Genomic DNA, 21,225 nt, shown 5'->3' with positions numbered 1-21,225 from the left:
TATCAAACAAAAAGAACCACAAGAAACATTAGAAGATAAAATCTGAAGCAATTTTAAAAGTCTCAATGATAATAACTTTTAACAATCTGGTAATTCAGGCGACCAAGATTAACATAATTAAACCTGCCGAACAATAGGACTACTTTCTGACAGCCTATTAACATGATTTGTTCCTGCATAATTGCATCACGTTAAATGAAGTAACAGACTGTGAACAAATAACATTTAGCACCAAATACAGGTCACTCTGTTAAATAAACATGAGTAAATTAGTTTATAGTTTAAAAAATTAACTGTCACAGTATGATCAAGTTTCAAGGAGCCAAACTTGGCATGTGCAAGTGCAAGAAATGGTTAGAGCCTAACCATCCTCAATGCCTTGCAAAAGTACAAAGTAACCAAAATAATTCATTGGAAGAAGCCAGAATATAATTGTCTACCCAGGGAGGGGGGAGGAAAAGAGAGGAGGGGAATCACCGATGGTTTTGAATGTACGATACTACCAATACACAAAGTTGACAGAATAAACCCTGTTTTGGTTACTCTTGCAGAAGATCTGTAAAGTAGAATTATTGAAATAGGAATATGGCATCAGAATGCACAGGAAGATTGTCATATTTGTGCAAATTTAAAGAAATGATACTATAGCAAGCACATGTCATTGAAAGACAACTAAATTTATTCATAATTAGGAGATAAAGCAAGACGAAATTCAATGGGACTACACTACACTTCTGAAACGATGATCGACCAACTAGAAACATGGTTTCAAAAACCGATCTATAGCCTCAAGGTTTTTGGACTCACCGTGAACTCATTGTTGCTGCAATTTAAAACCTTGATTAGAAAGAATCTCAGATTAAAGAGGATAAGAAGCTAGCTGATGTCTTATATATAATTGAGTGTGTCAGTGGAACTGTTTTGAGAGTGTACCCGTTGTCTTTGAGCATTTTTGTTGAGAGAAATAAGATGACAAGTGTGAATGAGACCAGCTATGACCCTTATGCTCATCGCTGCTATTTCTGTCACTCTTTCCTCTACATCATACAAGGCTTCTCCCACCGCACAGACTTAAAAGAGTAATAATCATCACACACTAAACCTGCAGAAACCTAGCACAAACAAAAAGGGTTAAAACATTACTTCGCTGCCACAAGCTTCACGGATGTAACAGTACTTATAAGAATTGCTTTGAGGCTGAGTAGGCAACTTCGAAAAACGTCACCAGAAAAAAACACTAATGCTGATGCAAATTAAAGAAGGTGAAATAAACTAGAAAATTGTCAAAATAGATAATTTACTTCAAACATTTTAAAGTAGTCGGAACTGGTCCTAAATTATGCCACCCCATCAAATAATGAAAAAAAATTCTAAATTTGAAGCAGCAATTGAACGATTTGGGAAAGCTCAAAGTCACTGATATGCAGAAATTGAGGGCTGTTATGAATTATGACTAAAGAGTGAGAATGAACATACATGCATATAAGAGTTGAATAAGTAAAAGTATCGGCTAAAAGACGTCACTTCACCTCTTCCATACCAGAAATTCAATTGACAACGATGATTGATTGCCGTTACTTCCATGTCGATTACCAACCACCAACCACTCTTCTTGAGAAGATGAGAAAAGTGTGTTAGATATGATTAATTAGAAAAAGGATTCAATACCTATAACTATTATGATGATGATGATTTAACCATCACTGGCAAAATTGCAAAAACTATTGGATAATCTTTAGAATTGCTTGTACCTGGAGAGGTAGGAATTCGGGCAAGGACGAGGCACGATTAGCAAACCCTTTTTTGTGATGCTCTCTGCACAAATTGAACTATTTGCTTGCTTGGCTGTTCCGATTCTAAAAAATCATAAAGGTTAATTGAGTGCTGGGAAGACTAAGAAAATCCGCCTTACAAAAAAAAATTGAGGTTCATTTCTGTTATAAAAGATTGAGTTACTCTTTCAACCAATTACAAATCACAATCTAAGTTTGAATTTTTATAATAATTATTGAAAAGTTATATAAAGAAATTTTAACCAGTAAAGATTGGTACAGAAACACATCACGAACAAAAGAAGTCGTACTTAATAAATAATATTCTTTTCATACATAAGACGTGAGAGGTGAGAGAGAAAATCATTTTGATTTTGTTTTAATTTTTTGAACTTTTATGTTTTATTTAAGTTGAAAACAAAATGGATTGAGCAAACAAAAATACAAATAAAATAAATGCTAAAGAATCTAAAATATTTTTTATAATTTTAAAATTTTATAATAAGAAATAGAACAATTCTGGATTTATATTTTAATTTTCTAATTTAATTTAATTTTTAATTTTTAAAACTTTATTACTTTTTAATTTTAATTTTAAAAAATTATTTAGCTTGATGAAATTTAGTATGGATAAATTTGGTGTTCAAAATTTATTTATCTATCTCTTTCCACTTAACGGGTGTGTTTGTATTGAGAAGAAGATTTGTGAGAGTGAATTTGAAATGATTTTAGAGAAAAACGTGATGTTGTTTAGATTTTGGTATTTATTATATAAATATAAATATGAACATGAATGAATTAATAATATAAAAATATAATATTTATTTTATATAATAATTATAAAATATATATTTAATATATATTATTTTTTTAATTTTTTTATCGATAATAAAATATAAATAAATGTGAACCACTTCAGGGGTGGTCCAATCCTTATACATAATAAAAGACCTAAGACACTCCAACCTAAAACTCGCACCACCGGACGTCTAGGATAACAAAACACCCCTAACTTAACACAAAAGTAAACACACTAAAAACATGCACCTAAGCTAAAAAATATATCAGAAACCTTCATCATACAGATCAAAGGTTCGAGACACCAATCGAAAAAGGAGAAAAAATCAGAGAGAGACTTGGACGTAGTCTAAGACCAAGCCTTCACTTGAACCAAGACAACCACTTCTAAACCATCAACAACTCTCCCTTTAAAGATTTCATTGTTTCTTTGCTTCCACAACTCACTTACCATTGCAGTCCAAATCACTCCCCACATCTCATTTACTGAAGCAGACGCATTACACAATCTAAACTGAGAAAAATTTAGCAGTGGATCATTATGGGACACAAATTGCACTCCAAGCCATGCAAAACAACAACTCCACACTAGCCAAACAAATCTACACTCGAAAAAAAAATGGCTATTTGATTTCACCTCCACCGTACAAAGACTACACAAGACTTTCAACTGCAATCCCACGCTTTTCCAAGTTAATCCTAGTAGCTAATTTATTTTCCAACACCCTCCAAGCAGTAACAAGTGCAAAAGGCAGGGCTTTACATCTCCAAAGCTGTTTAAACACGATGACATTCACCTCTTCTTGACCCCTCCTAAGACGATTATAGGTAGATTTAACCATATATGATAACGCTTCCCCATCCTTCCAAACCCAACTATCCTCATTTTCCAAGTCAAAACACACACCTTGGACTACCTATGAAAGTAGACACTCCAATTGCTTTTCCCATTCAAAAAGACTCTTTTCCAGGCGAAAGTCCAAACCCTAAACCCATTATTCTACGCCCCAAGCTCGACCACCTTAGATTCTTTTGACAAACTCAGGGAGAACAACCTCAGGAAAACACTCTTCAAAGCACTTGATAGCATCTTCAAAATTCCGACCCCAACCCTCCAGACTCCAAACCTCCTTCAAATCTCTCCACCAAAGAGAGTCCTTACTATTTTTCCCTCCCTTTCTCAAAACTCTTCACCCCCGTACTTAGAGTTAAGAATCTCTTTCCACAAACCACCCTTATCAGATCCCAATCGCCAAATCCATGTACCAAGCAGCGCCAAATTAAAAATCCTAAGTCAATGATACCAAGACCACCGGTCTCACGTGGTTCACACACCTTTTTCCAAGAAGCCAAGGCAACCTTTCTTCCATCATATCCCCATCCCATAAAAAATCTCTTTGTAATCTCACTAACTCATTTGCCACCGCAGAGGGTATTTTGAATAAGTACATATAAAACAACGAAATAGAGGAAAATACCGACTTAATCAGGCAGATCCTCCTTGCCATTGACAAGAACCTACTTTTTCTACCTGCTTAATCTATTTCTCAGTTTGTCAACCACTCCAACCTAGAATGCCCATCTCTTATGGCACCCCCTACCTGCATACCCAAGATAACTGATCAACCCACTAGGTGGAAAAAAATAACTAAAATTTATCTAAATTTTGAATATAAAACACAATCCAAATCGATTCTCAATGGCAAATAAAATTTGAAGAATTAGGGGTTTAAAAACACAAAACATAAATTGTAAAATAAAAATTAAATTAAATTTCAAAAGCGTAACTCCAAAATATTAAGACAAATCGATCATTAAATACAAAATAACCAAACAATTCCAAATAATAGTTCACTAACAATTTAATCAAATTTATATTTAATTATCAAATTAATATTGAACTGATTCCTAATTTGAATTTTAATTTTAGAAACCAAACTGACATCACAAGAAGTAAAATCAAAATTTAGAAAAAAAAATCTCATTTTGACAAATGATATGTGCAAAATTCAATTAGTGTTATTTGATAATGATTACGTAAAATGTATTAGAAAAATATGGAAAGATGAAAATCATAAAAAAAGACGTAAAACCTAAAAATAGTACAATTAGTTTTTTATTTTGTTTTGAACAAAATTAGGCTTCAAATAAGATATGACCTTAAACTCTGATTATGCAATAAAGAAATTATGTATCTAATCTAATCTTACTAAAAGTATAAAACCCAATTAAAAAACGGTAAACTACAACAAGCAAATCAAAATATACAAGATTCTATAAAAATGATAAATAAATAATAGAAGAATTCAAATCCAACAATCCATATATTCATTTTAAAGGCATACCAATAATCCACAATGTTAGCAACAATTACCGCTAGTTATTAGAGGAAGGAGACAACAGAAACACAAATTGCTTTTAGTGAAGAAAATTAAAAATAACACAGGAGAAGTATCTCCTAATACACATAATTCCACAAAACATAAACTTCAAAGCAACAAACATAATCAAACAATTTTAATACCAGATACCTACAAGCTTATTCATAAGCTTTCACAACGCTCAAGCAATCTGCTCCCAACTTTATAAAAAGAGTAAACATTAGTGGTGGCTAGCTTAGCTAATTTTACGCCAAGTGCACATTGACCCCAATCCTTAAACAGAGCAGTTAAGGGTCTGTGTTTTCGAAGATCGAGTTTATTAACCGCGACGGTTAGTTCATCGATGCCACAACCACTCAAACGAGGCATCTTCATGACACTGGCAGCTAAAGGCCCTAGTTCCACTGCATTTCTGCACCTGATCCCATACTCAACCTCCAACTGATACAAATCATCTCTGATGCCAATACCCACGAAACTATAATCCGGCAAATGAAGAAAATTAAACAGAGACTTGGGAATGGAATCCATATGCAGCAGCTGGATAATAAGACATGTGTTTCCATCACAAAGATTCAAGGTGGCACATTTGGTTTTTTTCAAATCATCATTTGTGTGATGCCACTCCATATCGATCCCAATAACTTTCACTTGCTCCGAATCTGCGGAATGCAAAAATGATTCTAGAACCTCAAGGATCGTACTCTTCTTCTTGGTGACATGGGTGTTAATTTGCACTCCTTGCAGATCAAAACAATGAACAGAATCCATAAATCTGAACTGCAACGTGACTTAGGAAAAAAAAGAGAAAATGCTACAGCTATATATAGCTACAAGATATGTTCGTCGTGTGACTTTCCAATTCCTATACAATCTAATGAGTGGATTTGATGGGGAAGCGCAAGGGTATCCATCTCATAAATTAGGTATTCCAAAGGTTCAAAATAACTCTAATGCTGACATTTTTCTTGTTATTAATCATCTATAATTTCTCCTTCCATCCCTATTTTCTAGAATATCTGTAATTGATAAAGATATTTTTGTTACAAAATTAATAAATATTTAAATAAATAATTTAGAGTTTTTGTCTGTTTAAATATATAAGTGTTCTACCTTATATCTTTTAAAATATAGTTATCTGGGTTGAGTTTTGTGAAGAAGAGAACTAGAGAATATAATTGTGAATAATAAATATAATATCTCCTAATAAATATTTTATTCCTAAAAATGAAGAGAAACAAATAAAAAGTGATGTGATTATTTCTGAATTTAGTTTATTAAATAAAATTAATTAACACAAATATCTTAATAAAATAAAATAATAATTATTAATAATAATAAAATAAAATATAATACAAAAATATACTTATTTATAATAAACAAATTATATAATAATTATTATTATAAATATAATAATATTATTTACATTTAATACAAAATAATTTCTAATTACAATTTTTAAATTTATGAATATTTAAATTATTTACTTTTATATAACAATTGACAATTTTTATATGTATTCAAAATTTTACATGTAAATTATTTTTTGTCAAGTAATTCGTATTTTTTATAGAAATTAATTATTAAACTATATAAGGTTATACTACTAATAATTTTAATTCGTACAAATTTACACAAAAGTACTTAATATTTGATTATTCTATTTTTTTAAAAACAAGAGTAAATTTGTAATATTACATTTTACACCTTTACAAAAAATAAAAATATCCTCACAATCATCACATCACTCACAAGATTCAATAAACTTCTCACACAAATCCACCTTAACATACCTCAATCTAAACAATGTAACTTTATTCACAAAATTCTATCAAATTTTCACACAATCACTCCCTCAAATAATCATATTTGTACTCTTCAATTTAAACACAACCTTAATCTTTTAAATATAATAAGAATAGATTTAAAATAACTAGTGATTATATATAAATTAGAGGTATAGAGAATAGAGACGGTAAAATATTATGATTATAAAAGAAAGGGTAAAAAACAAATATTTTTATATTTATTTTTTTCTCTATGAAAATTTCCCTTTTAATATGTACTTCAAGTCTCATTAATATTTAAATAGTTTTATATTTTTAGTAATATTTTTTTTGTCTTCCTTAATTTTCAGGTCTCATACCCATATGAATCGATTAGAAGATAAGTAAAGTATAGCGAAGGATTATTTTGTCAAATAAAGTATACAAAATCCATATTTTATTCTAACTACAGTTAAGCTCATTAAGTTATATTATGTGTATATTAATTAAATTGACTACTAAGATAAATCTAAACTCTGTAATATTTATTTATTTATTTTTAAGTGGATGATAATCTCTAATTCAATTTTGTATTAATTTCAAAAGGTCTAAACTTTTAAAAGTACATACAAGTAGACAAAGAGATTCACTCTTATTATTATTTTTAAATGGATTAAAAGGCAAAGAATTTTCAATAGTTATAACCTATAGATAAATCCTACTTATTAAAAATAAAGCAAAATATTAAATATAATGATTTTTGTTTAAAGTTTTTATAAAGCAGACAAAATTATAAAATAAATCATAAAATGGCATATAAGAATATGTAATAAAATTATAGCAAAAAAATAAATAAAATCTAATGTTCTCTATAATTTTGTGAATGTGTTATTTTGATTCTTAAAATTTCTATGATAAATTTGTTCATGTATTTCTTTAAAATTAAGCATGTTTAATTCCTTAATATGTGATTTAATTACTAACAGAAAAGTTTACATGAATAATACTATATTACTAATAAAGTTTACTAATAAACTTTAATACATGTTATCCTCACACATCAAAGTTAATTAATAATTAAATTATATATGACAGTGAAATAAAAAAAATAATCTTAAATTTTTAACTATAAAATTTATAATTAATTTTGTATAGAAATCAAAATTATATATTCACAAAACTAAAAAGTAAATTTAAATGCAATATTATATTTAATATAGTCTTTATTTAATATTCTTACACGAATTGAGAAGAGTCGTCTATTCACACTATTGTCGTGATTTAGATCTTCAACTTTAGTAAATAATGTTCAAATAAGACATAATTTTTTATGATTGAAGTATTAATTATTATTATAAATGCATACATTTGTTTTGATCTGGATATTATAAAATATTAATAACATCATAATAGATGAATGGATTAGGATGAGTTATTGAGTTAATCGGATTATAATGATCTTTTGTGATCAAAGTTAATATTAATTTTTAAAGAATGTCAATTAAAAATAAAATATTATTTTTGAAATAAATTAATAAAATGAATGCATCTTAAATAATTCATACTTTTTATTTATATATATAGAATATAATAGCCATTACTTACTGCGCTAACCTTTCTTTAAAAAAAATACACGAGTGGATAATAATTGATCTATAAGTTGGAAATCCTCGTGGTGTCTTCTTGTGGGAGTGTGCATTGGGAGGACAGAGCATGTCTTATGACTCTATTCCAAACAAATAAGTTGATGTTGGATTTCATTAAAAGCATCAAAATAGATTTATTTCAAAAATAAGTAAAAAGAAAGATAGAGAAATCACTGGCCATTATTAAAAGAGAAAGAAAAACCTTAAATTGTTGTTGTTGTCTTTTTATTTGTTTTAAAAAAATGTCATGTTTGTGTATGAGTGCGCCTGCTGGCTTTGACAGATTCCTAGTTAGGAATGTTTCTAGGGTTCTACCCTTTGACACAAGGTACATCCCTCTTATTTTTTCATGATATTCTATTTATTTTCGATTTTCCATTTTTCGTTTTTCTATTTCGTCTTAATTTTTGAATCATTGTTTTGACTATAACGTTCATGCTTTAGGATTGAAATTTTCATATTTGGGGTGATTGGGAGCTGGGTTTTTTTAAATTGAAACTCCTTGTTAATGAAACTGATTCACCCCAGATGAGCCATACTATCCCAAGAGAGAAAGACGTTGCATTTGACCTTGAAAGTGGTGGGAACACTAGCGAAGAGGATGTAGGCAAGGATCGTTGTGTTGGTGACAAAGAATCAAAGGGTGTTTTGGGTTGGGAAGGGAATGATGGGGTTCCAAACATTGATGGAACAGATAAGGGTAAAACTGAGATTGAGTCATTTAGAAATTCTGCAAAATCTGGAGATGTTGTGATTATAGATGAAAATAATTTAGAATTGTTTGTGGATAGGGGTGTTGTTCAACAGCAATTGTCTAATGTAAATGGTAATCATGCCAAACAAAAGATTAGGCCCTTGTACCCCAAAAAGCCTCCAAAGCCACCCCTGCCTCCTACCGGTCCTTCTCTTGATGCTGGTGATCAGAAGTTTGTCAAGGAACTTGCTGAGCTTGCCCTGAGAAAGCGCGCAAGGGTTAAGAAAATGAAAGCAGTGAGAAAGATGAAAGCAAACAAGTCGTCGTCATCATCAAGTTATACCAGTCTTTCTGCCATGGTCATCACTGTTCTCTTCTTCCTTGTCATAATACTCCATGGTAAATATTAATTTCTTCTATTGGTTTTGTTTCCCAAGTGCGATTAGTGCACGTTTTGATTTTGATTTCTTTCTAGGATGTTGTTTTAAGGATATCTCAATAAGATTTGGTATGTATGTTGTTTTGAATGTAAATATGATTCTTCAAACACACACTTAGTGTTAACTAGCACAACAACCCCCAAAATCTCAAATTACTGTCTTGCCATGTATATATGTAGCCACTTACTTACAAACTTGAAAAGAATAATTATATTCTATCCCCGCTGATACTAAATTGGTGATTTAAAAACGATAATAGAGAGAAGCATTTGTTCTGTACACAATTTTGAAGCATAGTTGCCCTCATTGTACATTCGCTTGAGTTCATTATGTCCAAAACTTGTAACTCAGTTTAATATACACTTCACACCCATCTTTTTCTCCTGCTCTTTTCTTGTACTTACCTCTCACGATGTCTTACAATGTCTCCAAACATTTTATTTCAGTAATTAGTTGATTTACATCAACGGCTTTTGACAAAATAAATGGTTTTCTGACTCTTTACAGCTAAGATTTGTCTTAAATGAGAAGCTTAGAATGTAATTTTATTATCACCAAGATATAGGCATATCATTGGGGTCTGATTGACTTTTGTTGTTTCCCTGTATTTTTTTCTTTTACCTCTCATTCATCATAGTAACAAACGGTAAACTCTATTTTGAAATCAAATACTTACTCTGAATTGACAAAATTTATGAGTGGTATTTTGCATAATGCATGCATGTATCCACATTAGTCTCATCTCTGCTTTAATGGTCTTATTCTTTTTCAGGTTTGCCAATGATACTATACATATACACAACTTCGAGGCTGTATCCTGATACAAAATTATCATTTCATATTATACATAATGAATTTTGTGCTACTGGATATGCATTAAATTATAAGAACACTGAATCCAAACATAAACTGTGAGTAATTATGATAGGGAGGGAGTTAGATAGACCTATGATCTGCCGTCTTGAGTATGAATTGAACATCTTGAGACATTGTAAACTAACCTTTTGAGTTAAGGAGTTTTTAATAGTTTTTCAATATGTTTTGAAAATGTCTCATTCCTTTTATTAGCTTGTGTTGAGGTTCTTTTCTTTTTACCTAGTAAGGGCCAAACTTTTTTGCATAATATTAAATAATACTAAGCTGCCCCTATTCATATTTATTCACACGCAACTATATCTAAAGTTGCCATTCATTACATGGTGTTTATCTTATAAAACCTGTCTTGCTTTCTTGGCTTTATCCATGCCTTCTAACAAAGAGTTACAGTTTATCTTCAAACTCTAGGCTGTCTGGTGTCTTACATATCTAACTTTAGACTAGTATTTTGGATTATCTTATTTGAAAGACTGCTATTTAGGGAATACTCATGTTGATTAAACTTTGCATGCAGGAATGAGATCTGTGAGTAGTGCTTCTGTTGGGGTAATGGATTCCCCTGAGGCTGCATTTGGGGCAGATGAAGGCTTGATTTCCGTTCACCTTCCCTCGGACTTCAACACGAATGAAGGTGATGTACCTGGCTCTCACTATTCATGTATGTATTTTTTTTCCAGCAACAGTATGATTGAAGTAAAATTTTATTCTCACTAACGTAAATTGCAGCAATTTGATAGTTCTACTACTGTCTTATATTGTTGCAGTTCTGCAAGAAAGATGATGTGCAAATTTTGAAGGTTCTTTCCCTTTCAATGTGGTTTAGTCTATTCTTTGCTAGTTTGGATTATGTATGTGTTCTTGTACAGCCATTAGGAATCTTAGCCATTTGTCAAGTTTTCTGTATAGTGTGACTTGGTTGGTAATGTTAATAAAAAAAAGTCCTGCTTATGGATTATGTAGTTGAGTTTTTCAGTTCACCTTGCTAACGATGACACCGCTGATTTATCCTACTATTTTACGAGAAAAATACATATTTTAAATTTATTTTATTATAACAAATACCAATTCTGAACTTTTATTTATTTATGTAGACCAACAAGCTAAGGTTTTCTACTGTGATGAACTTGAAGGTGTAATTAGTAGTAAAATAACCTTATGCAAAATAATAAAACTCAATACAATAGTTGAAGCTAGAACCACACATTTTTAATTTAACAAGAATCTGACTTTCATAAATAAAACTTTCACATCTTTAAGGGTTCTTTTTTTTCATTAAGTTTAGAACCTCGATTAAACTAATAGATTGCATGAACTACTTACCAAAAGTTTTTTTCAGAAAGAAAGTTTTAAACTTGAAAATACTTTACCAGATGCAAATGAAAATGTTAACGAAAAAAGAAATTAAGTACTATCATATCATAAAATTTCAAGTAACATAAAGTAAAGAACGTAAGCATTTTCAAGAAAATGATATAGGATACTTGCTTTAAATAAGAGTTAATTTCAAAAGCGTAAATATAGACGCTATTAAAAAAAAGGTGAAAGAATTTTGAAATTGAAAGAGAAGTTCTAAAATGAACATTCAACAACATAAAATTCGGAATATAAGAATAAGAGATAAATAACTGCAAATAGTTAGCAAGAACATACAAAGAACTTGAATAGTGAAAAGAGATTATACAAAAGAGATAAATAATTGTAAATAGTTAACAGGAAGATAGAAAGAAGTTTATTAGTGCAGAGAGTTTATACAAAAGATTGATAAACTAACACATGAACACTCTTTCATTTGAAAAAGACTATCCAATACTTAAGTAAGGACATAATGACGGTAATATATATTCAAAGTATTGAGTTAAGAGTATAAAATAAGATAAATTGTATTTCATGGAAAGTTAGTATTTATAAATCTTAGCAATTCTTGGATTAATTGTATGATGACCATTTATGACTTATAAATGACCGTTTAGTAATAAAAAGTCTTTGAATAAGTCGTTTTGTTCATAATTATCATTGATGTTAATGAAAATTCAATTATGATATATATACCGTCGTTCTGAATTGTAAATATTTTCGCCTTTACGAAAGTTAATACAACTCTTATCTTATTTTATTTTATTTTTCATTTTGGCATTAGAAAATTTGATGTAATGTCTAATTTTCCATACTCTAAAATACTATATCCAATCTCTATTTATAAACTAGATCTTCTATCTAACTTGTGATCTATATAAGCTTTTTCTTTTCACTTCATTCTAACAACTCATTCTTCAATTTCTTTATAATCTCATTAAACTCTCCCTATTATCTTTTCCTTGCTCGAGTTGAATATTCCTTGACTTAGTTTAAATAATTATAATATCAACAAATTATTATCGAGTGATAACACCCAAAAATTTATGTGTAGATTTAATTAGATTTTAGGTAAAATGACATTTTTCCTGTAGTTTCGTCTACAAGATTTTAGAGAAAATTGAATGCCACGATATATAGGTGATTTTTTAAATTGTTTTTTTGTAAATTTAAAAATTGCTATGAAAACTTTTTTGTCAATTTACTGTATCAATGTTTTCACAAGTATGTATATGTAGGGAGAGGGCATAGCAGGTGAGAATATAGATTATTCTTAAATGGTCGACTTCACAGATTTCTTCTTTCCTAAAGTGAGATATTACCTTTTTTTTTTATCGGCAGGTGAGATATTACCTTAATGAAGAATAGTGTGAATTATTGATAGTTGTTGATAAAAAAAATAACAGTCCAAATTTAAAGAAATGCATCTTTTGTTATCCATGCTTTTATATTTTATGAAGACTTTAACTCTCTTCTTTCCTTCATCATATCTTATTTCACGTTTCCTTTTTACTCTATATTTGTTTCAAGCGAGGGGAAGTTATGGATCAAAGAAAAGCGATTAAAGTTCAAAATATAAGACGTTAAATTAAAAAAAAAAAAAGTTCATCTCAAACTCCATCATCACATGTAAAGAAAGTTTGATTTTTTATAGTTTATAATCAATTAAACAGATAAAGTTAATCTATTATAGATAAATAAAATGTAACTACTTTTTTATTTTAAAATAATAAATAATTAATTTATAATCAAATAAAAATATTAAAATAATTAATAAAATATAACAAATTTAATATTTTAATATTTTAATATATGTTTTATGTTAAATAAATAAAATAATAATATTAAAATAATAATAAAATAAAACTAATTAAATTTTGATGATTTATTTTAATATAATTTTGTTTTAAAATTTTATTTTTTATTTATTAAGGTTTTATAATAATTTTTATTTAAATTTTATTTTAACTTTAATTTATATTTTCAAAATGGATTTATATTAAATTATTTTTAAAAATTTATTTTTTAAATTATTCTCTAAATATATATTAATATAAAGTCAAATTTATTTTATTTCATCAATCAAATCTACTATAAATTTTCTTTTCACTTTTCACTTTTCACTTTCTCCCTCAATGCAAACAATATCATTTTTCACTCTCTTTTTTTTTTTTCTTTCAATTAAGAGGGTCAAATAAGCACATTAATTAGGGCTATGAGTTACTCCCAAATCCGTACTATAAATTTCAATTTGATTATTATTAGACTGGTAAAGAAAATTAGTGAACACGTGCGAATGGAACCATATACTATGCTACAACTTATTTGACCAGACTGCATTTATAGATGTACTCGAACAACTGTCATTGATTGTGTGAATGCCAAATAATCAAATCAATGCCTACAACTTAACAGTGTCTGGTTTTAGCTTACTAGAAGCCATGTAGCATGAGTTTGTAACAAACAAAAACTTGTTTGTTAGTTTGTACTTTTGTATATCCTCTGATTGAGTTAGTACAATAATAAACTTGTACATAAATTCATTTTAGTTTAGGAAAAAAATATTTATTTATTTTGAGAAATACTTATACAAAAAAAATACTAAAAAACTGCATTTGCGGAAAAGCTCCCCATTTTTATGTCAAGTCACACGCACATCTATGGATTATAATCATATTCATGGTCAAATAGAGGTTAGCTTCTTCGTGCATTTTCTGGTCATTTCAAGAAAATGAAATAGGAGTGTACTAGTAATAAGGAGAGTGTAAATAGCAACTTATTTAAAGTGAAATTGGTCAAGTGCCTCGATGCGGGGAACAGGTCACTTGATCATATTAAAAGGTTGCTTCTTCTTACACATCTATATTCTATATGTTCTTGTCACTTATTTCTAAAAGTTTTTGTATTTCAAGAATGTCCTTCATTTAAAAAAATTAAAATGTATGAAGTTTTGGTTATGGAAGTGAGTGGTATTGGTGCGTGAAAATATTGGTGAAGGCGAGGGTGTTAGTTATTCTACTATTAAGTTGTAAGGTGGTTGGGATGTGCTGAGTTTTTAGTTTTTGTATAATTTTTGGTGTAGTGTAGTTTATATTTTGAATTGTGTCATCTAAATATTTATTAGATTACACAATTTGAAATTAATTGAAATGTGTATGTACCTTCTAGATTGTACAATTTAAAATTTATTGTTCATTACTTTAGAAAAACATTTTAGATTAATCAATCTATAGTGAAATGATCCATGGCAGATTACATAATCTGAAATAAAAACAAGTTTTGAATTGCTTAATCTTAAAAGATACTTACACATTTAAATTAATTTTAAATTATGTAAACTAAAAAATATTTTTAAAATTCAAAAAGTTATTTCCAAATTCGGAAATATCTTCCAAAATATATATATTCTAGTAGAATAACAAAACAAAATTAGTGATATGTATTCCAAACTTTAGAATCACAATTAGTGATGAATTCTCATTAAGTCTCACGTAAGTTTTTACACAGAAGCTTGCAATTTCTATCTGGAATAAAAGTTCAAGTAACTCATTACTTATGAGTTCTTTAACTATCTTAATCAAAGGTTCTTATTTAATTTCTCCCATTGATCTTACACTTTGATTTGAGGCGCAGGTATCATGAATGAAAGTTTGGTGGCCGAGACTCTGCAAAGCTCCATGTGCCAGTTTATCCATTTTAGGGACCAATACCAAAGTTGTGTATACTATGTATCACTTTTAAATTTAAGTAAGTTTGAAATATGTAAATGCGAATTAAGCATATATTATTACGGTTAAATAACTATTAAATCACATGTTTTAAGTAAAAGACTTTATGAAAAAGAAAAAGAGACCATAGAACACGTAATACAGCTAGCTTTTTCTAACTTATCCAAGAATTGAGTTAAAGTCATTATGAATGTAGTTGGCTTACAAAATTTGGATATATATATATATATATATATATTCAGTTGAGAAGAACATTATGGAGGTAATCTTCTAGTCAAAAAGGTCTGTAGTATGTTAAAATTCAATATTAAAGAAATTGTTGCATGATTAACTAAATTTAAGTAATAGCTAATATTTTATTTCCTAATCACAATAGATAAGTATTTAATTTTATGCAGTCAAACTTTATAATGAATATGTTTAAATAATATAAATTTTATTAGAACAAAAATTCTTACTAAATGAATGTATTTAAATATATAAACTATTTTTTTCATTTATTAGGATAAATTATTGTTTTTAATTATATTAACAACTTCTAGAAAAGAAAATTTTCAAAATATACAGTACTACTAGAGAATTATTAAATAAAAATTATAATATTAATTAAATTAAATATTGTTTTAAGTATTACAAAATTTATTGATATCCAAAATAATTATTATTATAAATAAATAAATTTTAAATTAGTATTTAATTAATTACAATTATTAATTTTATAATCTAAATTAGATAGTAATCAAAATCTAGTAACTAATTAGATATAAATTTAAAAATTATTTATCAATAGTAAATTATTTTAAATACTAATAATTTTTTTTAATTTTTAAAATAATATATAATTTAATTAATATAATAATTAATTATTTTTTATCTTTAAAAATTAGTTTATGTTTAATAATTTTTTTTAGTAATAATTTAGATATAAAGAAAAAAAATGAAGGAAATAAATTGGGATGGTCAGGTATAAAATGCATGTTACTTTTTTTTTCAATTTTAATGGTTTATTATTTGAAAATATGTTTTTTTTATATAAAAAAAATTATAATTAATGAAGTCACAGTTATATTATTCATACATTGAATAGCAATGCTTTAAAGAAAAACAGTTGCTGGTAAATGAGTGAATGCAGAACCACAGTTTCCCAGAGAAAGTGGATGCAGGATTGCATGAATTAAATTTCCTTAATATGTGTGTATCTGAAGCATTGTTTTGGGGGCCACTCTTGCCTATCTGGATAATCCTGTCCAAGTTTGAGCATATCGGGAATTGGCCAACAATGGGAGGATTCATAATTTTTGCACGAATGGTGTAGAAAGTGGGAAAAGATGGGAAGAATGTGGTGATCAGTGATACTAATGGAATAGTTCACAAGACTTTTTTGAAGTGGTTTAATTATGGTACATGTCCCTTTGTACGAATTAGAACACGCAAAGAAAATAGACACAGTCCATTGCATGCATAATCCTTCTTTACATGTGTTTTGAATGTTTGACGTATGGTGAATGGTCCAGAGAGCATGGCCACAGCGCCACAATAAAAGCTCGCGCCGGCACAATGGATCCTTTATCTATCAGTGTTGGCCATATAAAGCAATTATGAAGTTTGACAAATTCAACGAACGACGACGTCGCATACTCTTCCTCAAACAACAACTTATCATATGATGTCAGAATTTTGGATGAAAGATATGTCTGGTATTGGTCTCTTTCCTTGCACTAACAATACGACCAAATCCAATCGAATAGCGAGTGAGGACTCACAGCTTGCACAACCCATACGCACTGTTTCACACATATATCAAACCGTGGTCGGCTCAAGCCATTTCTTGGTCCACATGCTCTCCCTCCATTCATGTTATCAGATAGATACTAGACACACTTCACTTTTTGTTCTTTACACTCTTTGCAAATGAAATTTTTATACATGTTTTCTTACTACTGTTAGAATATTAGAATATGAGGATTAAATTTAGAATAAGGTGAAGTTAGGTGAAATTGTTTAGATTAAAATAAATTTGTGAATTTTTTTATTAAAGTTTATAAAGTGATATGATGATTGTAATTTTATTTTTATTTTTTTAAAGATATAAAATATATGTTTATAAAATTATTTTTAAAAATATTTGAATAATGTAATATGATGTATTTTTTTTAATTAATTAAAATATTGTAAATTATTTTTAATACTTTTAAATGATTACTTTTGAAAAGGTACAAATTACTAACATTATTGGAAAAGTGAAAAATTATCATAAAAAAAAATATTATCTCAATATATACAGATTAATTATAATATTTAAAATATAAATCTATTTATTTATATATTTTAATTATTTGTAATTAAATATTATTTTTAAAACTGTGTAGAAACTGCTTTAGAGAAAATAAAAATTATGTAAATTTGTAAAAAATACTTGTCAGAAAATAATTGTATTTCAATTAAAAAAAATGATATTTATAATTGTAAATTTTTTTACTTGAAAATGTATCAATATATGTGAAAATTAAAAACTGTTAAATAAAAATAAATAATATAAATATTTATAATTTTAAAATATAATTAGAAAATAATTTTGTATTAAATTTAAATATTGTCAAATTTATAAATAATCTTAGAATAATTAAAATTAAGAAATGGAAAATAATGAAATTTAATGTTCTTTCTATAAACATTCACGGATATAATGATGCCATTTGCTGTATTATATATGGAGGGATTAAAGTGTTTCTAGAATTATGGTCTTGAGCTTTCGTTCACTTGAAGGAAAACACGCCTTTTTGAACTGCATTCATTTCAGGAGGTCGGCAATGAATTAAAAAAACAAAGATTTAATCTGTTTTTAGTTTCTGATCTTTCAAATTCTACATGTATTTTTGTTGTTGAGTATCAAATTAAGTAATGGAAAAGTGTACGACATGATATTCAAGATATTCAAGTATAATTTCAATAAATTATGGTCTTAGTGTCTCTTCTTTTTTAAAAATTCAATTTTAATTCTTCACTAAAAAATTGGTTGGTAACATTTTATTGAATTCATTTTTAGTCTTTTAGTAATTTTTTATTACTTTTAATCCATCAACTACGTTGGTAATTATTTTTGTCTTATATTAAATATCATCATTATTTATTGATTGATGTAACAAAACATATGACTTTCGGGATATTATCATAGAAAGAAAAGTTGATAAAAGAGAAAGATAACTAATAACTATTCCTATGGATTTAGTCAATATTTATTTAAGTACAATTGACATAGATATTTTATAAAAAATTAGTTGTATAAGGTTGACACACTTTTGAAGTATTTTTTTTAATTTATTTTTCAATGTTCTGAAAACAAAGAAAATATGTTAGAGAAATTTTATCGAGTTAAAAGAAGCTTTCTATGAGTTTGATAAAAAAATTAATAAATCGAAGTATGATTATAATAAAAAATAATTCGAAGATCAGTAAACTAAGAGAAGTTACAAAACATAAGGAAATAAGGAACAATTTTCAAATGCAAAAGAAATGATACACTACAAGAAAATCATGAAATAGAAATCAATTTGTAGAAACCAAAATAATTAGTTGTAATAGTAACTAAATTAGAGATCATTTTATAAACTAAAAAGAAATTTGGTTTCTAAATTAGTTTTTATTATTTTCTATTATTGTTAAATAGTTTTTAAATTGGTATCTAATTAGCAACCAAGATTTTTGTTACCAAATTTAGAAACTAAATAATTGGTAGTTAAAACCTTAGTTGCTAATTAGATACCAATTTAAAAACTATTTAACAATAATAGAAAATAATAGAAACTAATTTAGAAACATTTATTTTAGTTTCTAAGATGGTCTCTATTTTAGTTCTTATTGTAACTAATTATTTTGATCTCTTATGATTTTCTTGTAGTGATAACAAATCAACATAATTGTTCAAGGTGTGGTTAAATGATGAGAGTTTATTATTCTTTAATTTATATTCATAAAAAATTTTAAGTATTTATATCAAATGTATAATTATTTAATTGATTTTAAACTTCTTAACATATTTCATCATTTAATAAAGTTGTATAATTAAATTAAGCATAATTTTTTAAAAAGGTTTAAATAGGTTGAGTTAAAAAAGGAGTGAATTAAATTATGAAGAACAAATGTATCAGGATGAAGAATAAAGTACTCTCAATAGTCATTCAATTTAAAAAAAAGTAAGTTCACAAAGTTTTTGTGTTCCGGTGATAGTGGATCTCCATGCAATGAGAGAGGAAGAGATGATGCAATTACAAATTGTAAAAATGAATTATATGAATCATTATTTTTAATTAGGCTGATTTTTTATTAAAAGGGAAGTGACTTATCCAATTAGAATTTGCTAATAATTAATCGATGAATTCAATAAAATTATTCACAATCTTAGATAAAAGTAAGAGAATATGTACTTATAGTAATTAAAATCGATTGATAAAAATACAAATTTTAAAGATTAGATAATATTAGTTAAGATTCAGAGAATAATAAAATAACTAATTAGGACTTATAAATACATCTCTCACTATGAATAAAGACATAAAATTTTAGATACTCTAATTAGAAGTCCTAGGAATTAGATCGAGGTACTTTTGGCTAGAACATTTTGTCCTACACCATATTGAGTTAAAAATCATATTACCCCAAATTCAGCATGAAAGGTCCTCAACCCCAAGTCCTAGAAGAAGGAGATGCAGCCTAGCATCATACAATGCAGGAAGTTGATGCAGTAAGTTGATGTAGTAAGAAGGCAGACCGAGATGACACAATAACCAGTAGAGGAGGCTTATAGGCCCAATATGGCTTATGAGTCAGGTTATGCACAAGGTGACTTGTAGACCCTAATATGACTTCTTTGTTGGGATATGCACAAGGTGGCTATAGATCCCAATATGACTTATTTGTCAAGTTATGCATGAAGTGACTTGTAGGCCCCGATACGACTTCCTTGCCCGATTATGCACCAATTGACTTGGACTTTTTGTCGGATTATGCACAAGGTAGCTTGTATGCACCAATATGGCCTCTCACCCCCTGGATTCGTCTCACATTATCCAAAGCTTGTCTGCCAGTTGCGCAAGGCCATTTATGGCTTAAAACAAGAACCCAGGTCTTGGTTTTCTAAACTCACCACAACCTTATTTAAGCTTGGTTTTACTTCTACTATGAGTGATACTTATGTATTCACTAAGTTTACATCTTCTTATACCATGTTTTTGCTAGTTTATGTCAATGATATAATCATCACTACTTCTTCTTCCACAATTGTTACTAACCTCATTTCTACTATAAGTTCTTTCTTTGCGCTAAAAGGTTTAGGTAATCTTCACCATTTTCTGGGGATCCAGGTTTCCCAAGTAGAAGTTACTACAGAAGACAAATATGCTCCATGTAAAATCTCACTCTACTCCTCCTATCTCCTCTCCGCTTCAACAAAATTCATCTGAACCTTTCCATGATCCTACTCTATACAAGTTAGTTGTTGGTGCACTTCAGTATATACTTGTAACATGTCTGATCTCTCTTATTATGTTAATTGTGTGTGTCATTTTATGCATGATCCTAAATTACACCGTTGGGAAGCTATAAAACAAATAGTACGATATTTAGTTGGAGCCATACATCATGGATTGTTGTTGCTCTATCACTCGTCCTTGTCCATCATTGGTTTTTAGATGCTGATTGGGGTGCCGACGTTGATGATCGTAAATCAACCACTGGTTATTGCATTTATCTTGGATCTAACTTAGTATCTTGGT

General features: G+C 28.3%; 2 protein-coding genes and 1 long non-coding RNA gene across 9 annotated transcripts; 1 reads left to right on the top strand and 2 right to left on the bottom strand.

The window, feature by feature from the left end:
* Nucleotides 1-250: 250 nt before the first annotated feature.
* On the bottom strand, nucleotides 251-2,138 carry LOC137830193 (uncharacterized). Of its 4 annotated transcripts, none has more exons than XR_011084167.1 (3): nucleotides 1,752-2,138; nucleotides 1,541-1,611; nucleotides 251-1,112 (listed from the first exon to the last, which is right to left on the bottom strand). It is a non-coding gene; the product is annotated as an uncharacterized lncRNA (long non-coding RNA). The 4 variants fall into 4 exon arrangements; XR_011084165.1 differs by having other exon boundaries at nucleotides 1,530-1,611; nucleotides 1,752-2,121; XR_011084164.1 differs by having other exon boundaries at nucleotides 1,530-1,608; nucleotides 1,752-2,110.
* Nucleotides 2,139-3,223: 1,085 nt separating this feature from the next.
* LOC137829411 (uncharacterized) lies at nucleotides 3,224-5,722 on the bottom strand. Its single transcript, XM_068636213.1, has 2 exons — nucleotides 5,201-5,722; nucleotides 3,224-3,487 (listed from the first exon to the last, which is right to left on the bottom strand). Exons 1-2 carry the CDS (start codon nucleotides 5,720-5,722, stop codon nucleotides 3,224-3,226), a joined length of 786 nt encoding a protein of 261 aa, XP_068492314.1.
* Nucleotides 5,723-8,402: 2,680 nt separating this feature from the next.
* LOC137830191 (uncharacterized) lies at nucleotides 8,403-11,328 on the top strand. 4 transcript variants are annotated; one of them, XM_068637372.1, is made up of 4 exons: nucleotides 8,403-8,691; nucleotides 8,892-9,456; nucleotides 10,888-11,004; nucleotides 11,138-11,328. In XM_068637372.1, exons 2-4 carry the CDS (start codon nucleotides 8,892-8,894, stop codon nucleotides 11,152-11,154), a joined length of 699 nt encoding a protein of 232 aa, XP_068493473.1. In that variant the 5' UTR covers nucleotides 8,403-8,691; the 3' UTR covers nucleotides 11,155-11,328. The 4 variants fall into 4 exon arrangements, with proteins under 4 accessions (XP_068493473.1, XP_068493470.1, XP_068493474.1 ...); XM_068637369.1 differs by having other exon boundaries at nucleotides 10,888-11,031; XM_068637373.1 differs by having other exon boundaries at nucleotides 8,568-8,691; nucleotides 8,808-9,456.
* Nucleotides 11,329-21,225: the final 9,897 nt, after the last annotated feature.

This window comes from Phaseolus vulgaris, chromosome 7, assembly GCF_000499845.2.
Source record: "Phaseolus vulgaris cultivar G19833 chromosome 7, P. vulgaris v2.0, whole genome shotgun sequence".
Taxonomy (NCBI): domain Eukaryota; kingdom Viridiplantae; phylum Streptophyta; class Magnoliopsida; order Fabales; family Fabaceae; genus Phaseolus; species Phaseolus vulgaris.
Note: the sequence above shows the minus strand (reverse complement) of the source record. Positions and strands in the feature narration are given on the sequence as shown.

Coding starts and splice junctions, on each gene's coding strand:
- LOC137829411 (XM_068636213.1), bottom strand. CDS start 5,722: ATGGATTCTGTTCATTGTTTTGATCTGCAAGGAGTGCAAATTAACACC. Junction 3,488..5,200: donor GGGGTCAATGTGCACTTGGC/GTAAAATTAGCT, acceptor CTACTTTCATAG/GTAGTCCAAGGTGTGTGTTT.
- LOC137830191 (XM_068637369.1), top strand. CDS start 8,892: ATGAGCCATACTATCCCAAGAGAGAAAGACGTTGCATTTGACCTTGAA. Junction 9,457..10,887: donor CCTTGTCATAATACTCCATG/GTAAATATTAAT, acceptor CTTTGCATGCAG/GAATGAGATCTGTGAGTAGT.